We start from the raw sequence: 13,109 nt of genomic DNA on the forward strand, positions 1-13,109 counted from the left end.
TTCCTCGAGGGCCGCGGGTTGCTCATCCCTGGTTTAAAGCTTATTTCCGAACCTGTGGACCCCACGAAAGCAGTTTGTCGTAATGAAATAAAAAAAATTAATAAAAAAGAACGCATGATTGTCGAATAAATAACTTTTTAAATTTAATTTTAGTAAACATTTATGCTTACTAGACAGGATTTGCTCATTACTAATTTGATCTCATAGAGAAATCCCGAGTGTTGATTGACATAATTATGTAAAATTTATTCACCATATTACTATTACCGAATTTTGTGTATGCACCGAAATAAATCGAGTTATTGTTGTACTCGCATTGCTTATAAATACTCGCCGCCCACGCGTGGGCAGCGCCCACTCGCTCCATTAACGCGGCCGCAAACAACTTATCGATTAGTTTTTGTTTATAATCATATTCTAGATATTTAACATGGTCTGTAAATTTTCTATACAATTTTATTAAATCATAGTCGAGATTTTGTGTTTTTTGATCATATATCCAAGAAAAACAGTGATAAGTTTTTTTTTTCGTACCCCTATCTTATGTGGGACAGGGTCTTTATTGGCAATTTAATTTTTTTCACATATTTTTTAATTTTCATTCTCTACTTTCATTCTTCACATAATCTTTCATTCTATTCTTTTATGCTATAATTCTGCTCTTTCATTTTTGCTCTGTGTCCTTTCATTCCTCCCTCATTACTTGTTACATTTTATCTTTTTTCTTTCATTTACATTTTTATCACACTTTATATCACATTTGAGTTACATTATATCACCTTTTTTCTTATTGTCTATTTAAATTTTTATTTTTTTGTATAACTTTTTAAATTATTTTCTTGCAGCATGAGAGGAATTCTTCACTAGTTTCCTTTCCGCCTATCAGGGAGGCTATTGCCTCCTCCCTGATTTTGCAGTGATAAGTTGAAACGATTTGATCATCAGATAAGTTTTTGGACGGTGATCACGTGGCTGTCCTATATGTTGGTCTGAAGCAATACACACTGCTGAAGATCAGTACAGATAGCATAACACAGTCCAAACAAATTTTTCAAAAAAAAGTACACACAACTTAAGAAAGGAGAGAAAAGAAAGTGTTAAATGATTTTATATTTCAAATGCGCCTATATTATTACGGAAGCTAAAGTTCTATATATGTGTAAAAAAGTTTCTGTGAGTTTTTAAAATCGTATCTGTTTTTGGATTGCTGATTTCAGTTGCAGCGAGGAGTCGAAGAAAGGAATATCGCATGACTTATGGAAAACGAGGAAAGTCGCGGGACTTTTCTAGAGTAAATAGGCAAAAACACAAAAGTATATACGACTAGTCAAAATAAATATTTTAATCTGTGATAAATGAAGTTTTGAAATAGGAAAGTAAAAATAGAATGACAAAGGAATATAAATGTTGGAACAAAGGAAACAAAGAGATAAAAATAATGCAAAATGAATAATATTTAAAAAATAGTATTCCGGTGGTACCGCGACGTAAGTTAGGTGTTGAATGAAAGAAATTAAAGAATTTGTGATGAATTCATGACATTGAGAACGAAAAGAGACGAGAACGCAAATATGATGAAAAAAATATATTTTGTTAAAATAGTACCCGTGTACCTGAATAGAAAAAATACGAAAAAAAATCATTTAATGTGTTTGTCTAAAGATATCTCAAGCTAAGAAATTATGGAGGCGGCTTATAGTTTCTATTGTTAATAGATAAAGCTCGACTCCATACATACAGTAGTGGAAATAATACATGCCGCCAAAGAAAGGCACAGATGACGTAACATATTTTGCGACAATCTTTAATGGAATCAGGCGTTACCTTGCGGAAGTCCATTCTAAGTAAGAAAAAGACTAATATTTAGCCACTTCCGCACATGCAATAGTAGTTGTGCAATAAAGTGCAGCCTGCTGATAAATGCGTATGCGGCAAACAATGAAATCACACAACTTTTAATGTTACACCGATTAGTGCCAAACAGTCTGTGTTTGACTACCACTGCATGTGCGGAAGTGGCTAAATATTAGTCCTTTTATTACTCTGCGACAATCTTTACAAAAAAGCTGGCACAGGCCGATGATTTCAATACTAAATCTGCAAGGAAGATAGTAAACTATATTTAATTTTAATATATAATGATACGAATTTTGAAACCGCTTCATATTACCAATTTCTATAGTCTTTATAAATATAACTAACAAAAATTTAACAAGAAATCCAAAATATATTTCATAATGGCCATCCACAGATAACACTTAGGTTTTATGTAATGGAGTATGTTTGCCGCTTCATTTTCCCGCCAACGCTTTTGACAGCGATAATGCGTTCGGAAATAGAAAATTAATTTCAGTACGAATATTCAATTTTGATTGTTTTTTTTTTTAACGAAATAACGCCAAACGTAACACAGACATTGAGATAATAAAAAGTTAAGACTTAAAGAAATATTTTCTCTTCGAGGTAACAGCGATTGAAAATAGATTAATATCACAGTGTTTTATTTATATTTTATACTGTTTTTAAATTGATTAAACTGGGATTAACGAGTTTGAGAAACGAATATATTCTTTTTTACCTTTTCGTGTAATATCCGTCAGTGCCTTAAGACGAAAGCCTTCGACCAATATGTGTTACAGGTGATGGTTTACTGCACTAAAACGTGGTTTTAAACACTAGGCCTGATTTTTTTATAGGCCCCGTTATTCAGGGACCTATCGTACCCCTATTTTTTTGGGACAGGGCACTTTTTATTCTTTAATAATTTTTTGTAATTAATAAATACTGATCTAGGCATGTTTAGGTTTATATAAATAACTTTAAAGGCAGAAAGAACTTGTTTGTCTTAAATGAAAAGACTGACGCTCGTATAGTTACATATAATGTCATAAAGCAGACAACCATAGTATGGACACAATAAAAATATAGATGTGCACATACAGACAAAACATACATATACACCAGTGATTCCCAAAGTGGTCTATATCGACGCCTAGGGGTCTATGACAACCTGCAAGGAGTCTACGTCAGCGAAAAAAAATTTGGGGGTCCATGAAATGAAAATGGGAGTCCACAATAGTGGATCTCAACACATACACTGATAGTACCTATTTATTATACTTACATCATACTATCTTATAATATCAAAACATTTACATTATTTCTAAAAGTACCTATGAAGTAAAAAAATTGTTTATTTAATGTTACGTATATTTTACATAACAGATACAAAATTTTAGTTTGAGTTGTTTTAATTTAAATTCAATTAATGAATGTATAAACTAACATGTGTTTTTACTTTAAGTTTTTAACACTAAACTTCACTACAGTTAGAAATTTACAGGAAATCAATATCAGGTAAGTAGGGGGTCAACCCAACACGGAAAAAACATGGTAAGGGGTATACGACACAAAAAAGTTTGAGGAATTCTGGATTAGGCGGAAGAAACAGACAGACTTCAACAAACAGACAACCTTATTTTATTTATTTCTATAGAAATGAATGTGTAGTTCTTTTGCGGTAAGTTATAATATATATAAGTATAATAAAGTCCCACAAGTATCAAAATTCTAATGGCTTCCGTTTTTTTAGTTTTAAATCTAAAATTAAAAGGATATTAATAGATAAATCTTACAAAAGTGTGGCACTTGGATTATTGTCTCATTTACATGTTTAATGCTGTATTGTACATATGAAAAATTGTTAAATTTCATTTAAAAGAATAAATTTTGAGTTTCTCGCGCGGTTTATTGCAAGTACAATAACGCTGTACATTCAATCGCGAGACCACAGCCATCAACCGTGGTCTGATCACGTACACACCTTTCGATATAGTAACCTAAGCAGTACATACGTTGATCAGTGTAGACCACGTAACATAAATACATTTAAAAAACTTTTAAGTTAAACAATTTTTTGATACCCATATTGTGGTGGTTGTGGAAAAATATGTACCTAGTCCACCATATTGGAACGGCGTCCATCTTGAATTTTAAATTTTGACATAATCATCGTGTTTTACTAGTGTAGCCCTTTCATTTGATACTCATATTGAGGGGGTTAAGGAAAAATATGTAATCCGCCATTTTGTTTCGGCGGCCATCTTAGATTTATAATGTTATTGATTTTATTATTTTGTATTGTCATCTAAATTAAATGTGTGTACCAAATTTCAGATCAATCTGACAACGGGAAGGTGCTTAAATTTCAATTTCTAATTTTGACCTAAATAAATAAACAAATTCCGTACGGATCGAGCTAAATAAAACCGTTTAATAATACGCTACAAGTAGTAAAGAACACCATACAGTAGTAGGGGACACGACGCAAGGACACACAACTATCTTAAAGGATTATCTAGAAAATTAATTATTCTAAGCCTCCACGAATAATCCACTCTTATATACACCCCCGCAAACGAACCCAGAACAGATGCGCGTGCGCACAAATATCTCAAGGGGACGACGGTAATCAAGTGCGAATTGTTAAAAGATGGGGGTGGACTTGAATTACATAAAATACATAACGTACAGTACCCGGCGATAAATATTGCACATCGATCTTTGGAAAGAGACAATCGGTTAATTTCAGCTCCGTAGAGCATTATCTCTGTCGCACGAAATACAAACAGTCCGGTATCTATTAGGAGCTGTTACAACAAGTATCATTTGCTTTTTTTGATAATTATTTTTATTCTTTGTATAAAATATACCAATTTTTCTATAAGTTGTGGCTTTAGGTTTGGGTAAAATAAATTAAAAAATGTTCACTTTATGTTTACGTATTTAATTATTTAAGAAAATTACAATTGTACGTAATAAACACCATTACACATAGCTTTTATATTCAATTTATGACAACCAACAGACATTATCGCCGATTTTTATGAACTGGTACAGTCGCAATCGTAAAATCAACAAATTTACGATGTATTAACTGCTCTGTTGTTGATATTGCGTGTACGTCGTTACTATTGTATCCGTAGAATTTATTACAAAGAATTGTTTCTATTAACACGTTCACTGCGGCTTGAGGTCGATTCAGCCTCATGGTAAACTTTGCACTGGTGCGGCGCGTAAAACTCGTGTTTTCTCTCTAGTGCGGCGGCTGTTTACACTCAACCGTATATAACCCATGACAAAGACAAATATAGCTTTCTTTATGTCTGCGAAGCATTGACTCAATATTGTTAAAAAATATTGATGAACATGAGGCAGAAAAGGCCTCAACCGCACTACTAGGAAGTTCAGCTTGAGGCTGATTCGACCTCAGCCGCACCAGCTGAAAGTTCTTCAAAATTGGGCCCGCAGTGAACGTGTTAATAATTAAATATACTTTTATTTATAATCAGAACATAAGAAACTTACCCGGCATGCACGTCTGCATTCTGGAAGATGTAAATGTTGTTAGCCTTGCAAGTTACAACTTCGTGGATTCCAGGGCTAACAACATTTTTCTACTGTTACTAATTAAAACTATTTTCGCGTCCTGACACGTCAGTGCGCTGTGTGGGACTCGGTGCGTTGCTGTTGTCCCCGTTGCTGTTCTCCGTTGTTGGTGTTCTCTTCTAGCTCCTGGTAGCTTCTTTTTGGTAGGCCCTCTTGCTTGGGCGTGTCTCGTCACTTTGTGTGTGACTTTTATTTGGGGCCCCCTATGGTTTTTTTGGGGGGCGTCTTTTAATCCCTTTCGGGATTGGAGCGTCTTTGTTCGGTACTGCGTGGCGTGGCCTACGCTTTTCAGTTGTCGGGTTTTCTTCTGGTATATAGTTGGCCGCTTGGGCCACCAGATGGTTCGGGTGGTGTACGGCGTCTTGGAAGTATGTCCTTGACGCCTCTCCGAAGAATTTTTTTATGGTTGGGAAATTTAGGTCGCTGTGAATGTCGACGTTCCTCTGGTCGGGCTCCGCTCCGGTTCTGAGTTCTGGATCACTTGCAGGCGATTCAGTTTGTCCTCATTGACGTGGGCGAAGGCGACGCTTGCTAAGACATTATTGGTCGTACGCAAGCCTTTTATAGGTGGGTTTTGTGCCCCAGCGCTAATTTGCTGCAGGCACAGATCAATGGGTGTATTTTACCCAAACGAACGCGGCCTTGTTCTTCACGTTCTTAATGAGGGATGTGAAATTTAGTTGGGAGTCCAGGGTGATTTCTAGGTATTTGACCGATTTCATCCATGGGATTGGACGGTCGAAGAGGGTGATGTTCTCGAGTTTTCTTTTCTCGGGTATTGGCTTCAGTCGGGGCTTCTTACGAAGCCTCGATGGAAGTGTATAGCTTCGCTCTTGTCCGGGTTGTTTATTCTTCTTTTCCGGAACCATTCGCCTAGGCAGTTGGCTGCGGTTTGGAGTCTTGTGACGGAAGTCGATGACTTGTGGGTCCTTAGGTATGTCGCTAGTGTACAGCGAGCATAATAATGGGAATAGGCAGGAACCTTGCGGTACTCCTGCTAGAAGTCGCCGTCTGGAAGATCGGGCGCCCTCCACACGATATCGAAAGGTGTGGTTCTCCAAGAAGGCTCATATTGGGACGAGCCTGTCGGGCACTTTGAGTTGATGAACTTTGTCGAACGCCTTCTCGATGTCTAAGAAGAACGCGCCGGTGCTAACTGGATTCTTCCTCATTGAGAGACCTGACAGGATGTGCACTGTCAGTCTGTACACTTGATGTGCACATGAGTGGTTCGGCCTGAATCCTAAGTGTTCATTCGGGATGATGTTGTGGTCGAATACTAAGTTCTTCAGTCAGGACAGGATTACTCTCTCTTACACTTTTCCCAGTGTGTAGAGGAGGCTGATGGGACGATAGCTGCTTGGCAGCTCCCTGGGCTTGGCCTCGGGATGCCGATGACTTCTGCTTCTTTCCACTCCTCCGAGAAAGTGCAGCTGGCTAGTAAAATGTTGAATATGCCTGCAAGCAGAGTAATTAACTGCCCGGGTAGGGCTTTAAGCATCTTATTGGTGATGCCATCCGGCCCAGATGCTTTATTAGGTTTGAGATCGTTGATGATCTCAGTGATTTCTACCTCCGTTACTTTTGATAGTGCTTCGCCCTCCGAGGGGAGGGTGGTTCTCCTACTTACTTCTGTGTTGACTAGACGTTAGTGAATGGGATCTTTGTAGTGTGTAGATGGTGTACACTGATTTTGTAAACTGTCGGTGAGACATTCGGCCTTCTCGAGATTGTAGAAGGCGGGATCAGCATTGTTTGCTTTAATTACGGGAGGAACGGTTGCGTAGTCCTCTGCTTTCAGACTTCGAGCCAGACGCCAGAAAGCGCTTTTCAATGGTTCGACGTTCAGAAGCAGAGCATTCCAACTGTCTTGTCTGTAATTTGAGACGCGCGCTTTTACGAGCCTTTGAAGGCGGCGCATTCTCTGTCTGATTTCCTCCGAGGGGTGTCTATCGTATTGCCTTGTAATGGCATTCTTTTCTATAATCAACCTTCGAATAGAGCTGGGGAGAGCCCCGAATCGGGGTCCCGATTCTGGTATCTCGGATACTTTTTTGTGGTTTTTAGGTTGTATCTCACTTATCATCAAAAAATCCGAAATTTTAGGTACACTTCTTACACTATATTGTTCACACAATAATGTTGCAAACAACGGCTTGCGATAAATCGCGCGCCGCACGCTTTTTTGTCTTTTCTTAAAATTCTGTATATGCCGGTTTTTCTTTAATTATAAATCTGATTTTCATTAGATTAACAATTTTCTTTTAACTTATATGTGCTCTGTACTTTCGCGGTTTTGACGTTTCGCATAAAAATCTACACCTTCAGACACCACAAACAAATTATTCTTATTTATTTTTGCGATTAAAAGTCATGGGGAAGTTTATTCCGTTCGGAGACTGGTGCGTATCTTCCGCAATAGATTAATAATAGGACCGGTTGAAAACGAGATGGAATTCGTAATAATATGTCCAGCGTAATGGCAGATGGCAGCTGGGGCCTCAAACTTCTGGATTGGTGACCACGGTGATGAACACGGTGAAAACCTGTTGTGAAGTTCTGCTACTAAATATATTTGTTCAATTTATTTTTAAGTTCTAAATATATTGTTAACACCGAAATATATCACTGAAAACATAGTTCTAGTAATTTAACAATTATAACCTATATTTTAAAGATCAATGACATTTGACAGATGCATTTAAAAAGTCGACCGCTAAAATGGCGGGAAAATTTTTAACTACGTAAAACATTATGAAATGTTTATTTATTTTTCGAAACTATTTCCGAATATTACATAATATTTAATTAAAATATTTTTTTATTTACGATGTATTGTATTTAAAAAAAATATTAATGAAATTTAATTTATACTCTGTGCTTTGGATGTAGGATATTTATTTTCGCGCCTTTATCCGCCATTACTCATACGTGAATTTAATAGCTATTTACTCCCTGTTTATTGTTTCTATTGAATTTACCGGCGCGAAATGGCGTGGGCGTCTGTGTTCTTTGTAGTTTCTAGCGTTTTTAATTTTACACATAGCACCTGTTAACAAACACTTCGCGCGTTAGTTAACTATGTTGTACAACATTACGTACAAGAATAAAACAGTGATTAATTATATTATTATTCTTTTCAAAGACTTCTATGTGTTTAATAATTAATAATGCCGCTATATTTACAACAAATTCAAATTCAAAATATATTTATTCAAGTAGGCATTTACATGCACTTTATATTTAGATACCACTGGTTCAAAATTTTATCTCGACAAGAAACTTAACAGTTGCTCTTTACAAATATAGTTTTATAAAGAGTGCGCAACAATAATTAGCTTTCCGAGTAAGTAGCAACAACATTTATTTCCAGGCATTATGATAAGTATAGTATTTTTGAATAAAATAATAATATTTCTTCAATATTTTTTTAATAATTGATTTTAAATCTCTTCGTTGTGACGTAAATGATTTATTTAATTTTTGAACACGAAAACTAGGAGTACATAGCTTATTTTTATTACTTGTATTGATATTGCGTCTATCACTGTTCTTTTTAATAATTTTGTATGTTTTTACAGACGAACAAAAAATTAAAATTTCTCGCAAAGAATCCATGCTTCCATACAATAAATATCACAGCTATTTTATTATTAATTTACAATATAATTAATTTTACATAAAAAAGATTGTCCGTGTTTTGTTTTATTATAATTTAGAGATTTATTATTGCTTTTATGTATTATTTATTTATTAATATTCATATATTATCGGCAATCATATTTAATTTTCTACTTTGTTATATAAAAACTAATGTAAACTCAAAGTAAGCGTGCTTATTAAAAATAAAAAAATAAAACTATACATATATTATTTTTTATCTACACTTATAACTTTATATTACTAATATTATAAGTTACAATAAAAATCTCCTTTTTCAATAAGAACACCTTTACAAAGAAGTATAGTATTTATTCTTTCTGAGGCAAGTGCGATCCATGTTTAGTAAGAAAAGGACCAATATTTAGCCACTTCCGCACATGCAGTGGTAGTCGTGCAATAAAGTGCACCGCCCGCCAGCCCGCTGATAAATGCGTATGCGGCAAACAATGCGAATTACACAACTGCCACCGCCAAATTACTCAACACGTGTTTCACCCCTCCACGGGGCATCTTCAGGAGTTATGTTACACCGATAAGTGCCAAACACAGAGTCTGGCATAACTCTGATAAATATTGGTCCTTTTCTTACTAAGGATGGACTTCCGCGAGGTAACGCCTGATTCCATTAAACGATCCATGTTTCTTTTATGTTTCTGTTTATTATTGCATTTATAATTATTTATTACACTGTATTTACGATAAGTATATATGTATAAAATAATTGTATATATGTATGTTTTATTTATATGTTTACGTTATTTATGCCTCTCCTGTTTCAATACTATGGTTGTCTGTAATAAATTGCCTCATGTGATAATACCGCGTTGTACTTTTTTCTTTACTATTATACAACTACGTATATATCTTCTAGCGTGTATATTAAAGAATATTAAATTAAATTAAGAACAAACTAATGAACCCCACAGTCGTAAATAACATGAACATAGCTATGCCCGAGATTTCTGTACGAGAATAAGACTCATTGACAAATGAAAGTAAATAAAAAAGATCCTGAATGCAAGCAGCTTTCAACCAGTCCTGTAGGATATCTGTGAAGGACGGCTATGTCCAGCGGTGGACATTCTAAAATGATGATAGTGATGAATAGTGATGTGAAGAAGCTATCCTTCATCAGAGGCCAAATGATAATCCTCTCTCCCTTCATCATCATGTCAACCTATAGACGACAAATGCAAGGCTTGCCTGCCCGAATCGTGACTTTTCTAGCGGGACTATGATAGTTGTTACTTACTTTGTTCCATCATAAATAAATTAGCAACCAGAGGAAATGTATTTCAAATTTAAATCCATTACGCTAAAAGCAAATTCGACGAGAGACATCAACTAGGTAAGAAACAGACCAGAAACGAAATCGATAAAGATTTGCTATTAAATGTCCAAGAAATCGAATGAAATGTTCGCCGCACGTCTTAATTAAAGATCAAAAGAAAAACGAAATGAATATGTCGATGTTTGTTAACTAGGCGTTGAAATGTTAAATTCAAATCCCGCCATGTTCCAGTGACGCAGTCAATATTACTTCTTCGATAAAATCTAAAAATATACGCGTCTTGCAGTCTCAACGTTAGCGCTTCCAGTCGACTGGAATCTACGATCGAGTTTTGACAACTGATATTTTCCCGCCATTTTGTTTAACGTTTTTCAACGCGTAATATTTTTTTACAATCTGCATATTTATGAAATAAATTAAATAATATTATATTAAAATAATAAATTTAATAATTTGTTGCGATTCAATAAAATGGCATTTTCAAAGGCGGACCGTTTAATAATATGTGTATTGACATTTTTATTTTTTTTGTGGTCGAGCGAGGCAAAGTTATCCACTGACAACAAGACGCATATGCCGGAAACGAAAACTTCACATAAGGTAAGAAATAAAAACGTTTTTAAATATTTTTTTTAATATGTTCTTAATTTAAAAAGTTTTGAATTATTTTATGTTGTGTTTGTTATTGTTTTTTATATCTATTGTAACCTTTTTAGATATATACTATGTAATTATCATATCGAAACTTAATTTTAAATTAAAATATTTATAAATAATTTTTGATTTTTATAAATTCTAGATATTTAGTTTAGTTTATGCTGTTCCTATTCACTGCATAAAAATATTCTTTAATTGTAGCACTAAAAATATTTTTAACTATAAAAAATATTTTTTTTAATAACTAGAAGAGAAGTTTTTTGCGATGTTTTACACATTTTCTTTTATACGGTCATTATTTATTCCATTATTCAAGCATTATTTATTAAAGCAGTAATGTATTTTTTCAATACAAGGATAAAGAAAATGAAAAAAAAAATCCTTTCTTTTTTTAAAAACCGCCTTTAACATCTCATGGTCGAAAAATGTTTACCTCTAAGATATTTCTTAATGTGTAATAAGTTTATAGTAGTTCTAAACTAAAGTAAAACATGGAAGAAAGTATACTGCATGACAATACTAAAGGTATGGATATATTTAGAGATAGTTTTAGATAAAGTTGATATTGATCGCCTTATAGCATTTATAGCTTTATCTGACACGTCTACCTGGGTCTGTCTTCTACCCAGATGCTTCATCATATCGCCACGATGATCCATCATCGATCAACCCAATGACTTCACTCGAGAAACTTTCAGCCGTCGGTCTCACGAGCGTTATGTATCTATAATTTCAGTACGAAAACGTGTACTAAAACACTGTTCAGCATGGCGGCTGTATAAACGGTTATGGAAAGGTTTTTTTGTTAAAACATGGTCTATTTGATAGTTGAAGGAGGATTTAAACAATAAACTAAGAGTGGGTGTTCACAAGAGAGTCTCAGATGATGTTACAGTCTCCTAATGGGTTTAAATGTACGTATATATATTAAAGTCCCACAATATATCTTAGACTTTTTTATTTTAACACTTCTTATATAATGTATGTACAAATGAAAACTTTATGCTGAAAGATTTCATGCCAGTAAACCTCTTGGGCGATAAATAAATAGACTAATAAAGGTACATATAATAAGTAAATTTTATAAAAGAAAAATCAAAATTATAAAAAAAATAATAACGAATATGAAAATGTCATTATTTGTATATGTTAATGACGATTGCTAACTATAATGATACATAAATATATATAAATATTCGTTAATTGTAGCACGAAAAATATTTTTTAACTATAAAAAATATTTTTTGTAATAACTAGAAGATAAGTTTTTTGCGATGTTTTATACGTATATATATATATATATATATATATATATATAGCTTCAATAGCTCGTCAGTATTGTGTTCTGTGCCTGAAATTCAACTTGAAATATATTAGATTTGGGTTACATAGCATCGTGGACCAATGTTTGTTGTCGGTGATGACATAAGGATCCGAGACGTGGTCGCTTACAATGAACTCCATAAGGAGGCTCGAAGTCACATAATGATTATTAGGGATTAGTTTGAAGTATGTTTATGTTTACAAGATTCCTTTTCTATTATTACACCCTTGAGATTACATAAAGGGTACAAGCAGTCGCATATACACATAAAGTATGCTGGGCTTTGTTACACGTATAACACAATCCTTTAAGCGCAGAGACACATTCATCTTTCTTTATCAATCTCTAGTAAGATCTCACTTAGAGTATCTATCCCCCTCTTTGAAATCTACTGTATGCAGTCTACGAAAATAAAATTTGAAATAGTACAAAAAAAATTCCTTCGTATAACTACTAAATGCATTGCCCTCGGGATTCTTATAATTTTTTTTAAACATTTACCGACGTTTTCTAATGGACGCCACTACACTTTAAAATATTTGTGGTGGCAATGTTAACTGTTCGGAACTGTTGTCCGAGGTAAACTTTCGAATTCCTACATGAAAACAAGCACGCGTTCTAGATCTCTCTTTTTGTTATCAACTGCTAAGACAAATATCGGTAAACGTGCACCCTTGTACAGAATGTGTGACCTCCACAATTCATATATTAGTGATATTGATATAT

General features: G+C 34.4%; 1 protein-coding gene across 2 annotated transcripts in view; it reads left to right on the top strand.

The window, feature by feature from the left end:
- The first annotated feature begins 10,726 nt into the window (after positions 1 to 10,726).
- LOC137926349 (uncharacterized) overlaps positions 10,727 to 13,109 on the top strand; it is a 28,997-nt gene continuing 26,614 nt past the window's right edge. For both annotated transcript variants that reach the window (XM_068769953.1, XM_068769954.1), the window contains exon 1: positions 10,727 to 11,002. In XM_068769953.1, coding sequence (XP_068626054.1) covers positions 10,874 to 11,002 — 129 coding nt within the window. In that variant the 5' untranslated portion in view covers positions 10,727 to 10,873. The remainder of the gene's footprint in view (positions 11,003 to 13,109) is intronic.

The sequence above is a fragment of the Battus philenor genome, unplaced genomic scaffold (genome assembly GCF_028537555.1).
Source record: "Battus philenor isolate CCGP_79_NKW_IND1 unplaced genomic scaffold, ilBatPhil1.0.hap1 SCAF_29, whole genome shotgun sequence".
Taxonomy (NCBI): Eukaryota; Metazoa; Arthropoda; class Insecta; order Lepidoptera; family Papilionidae; genus Battus; species Battus philenor.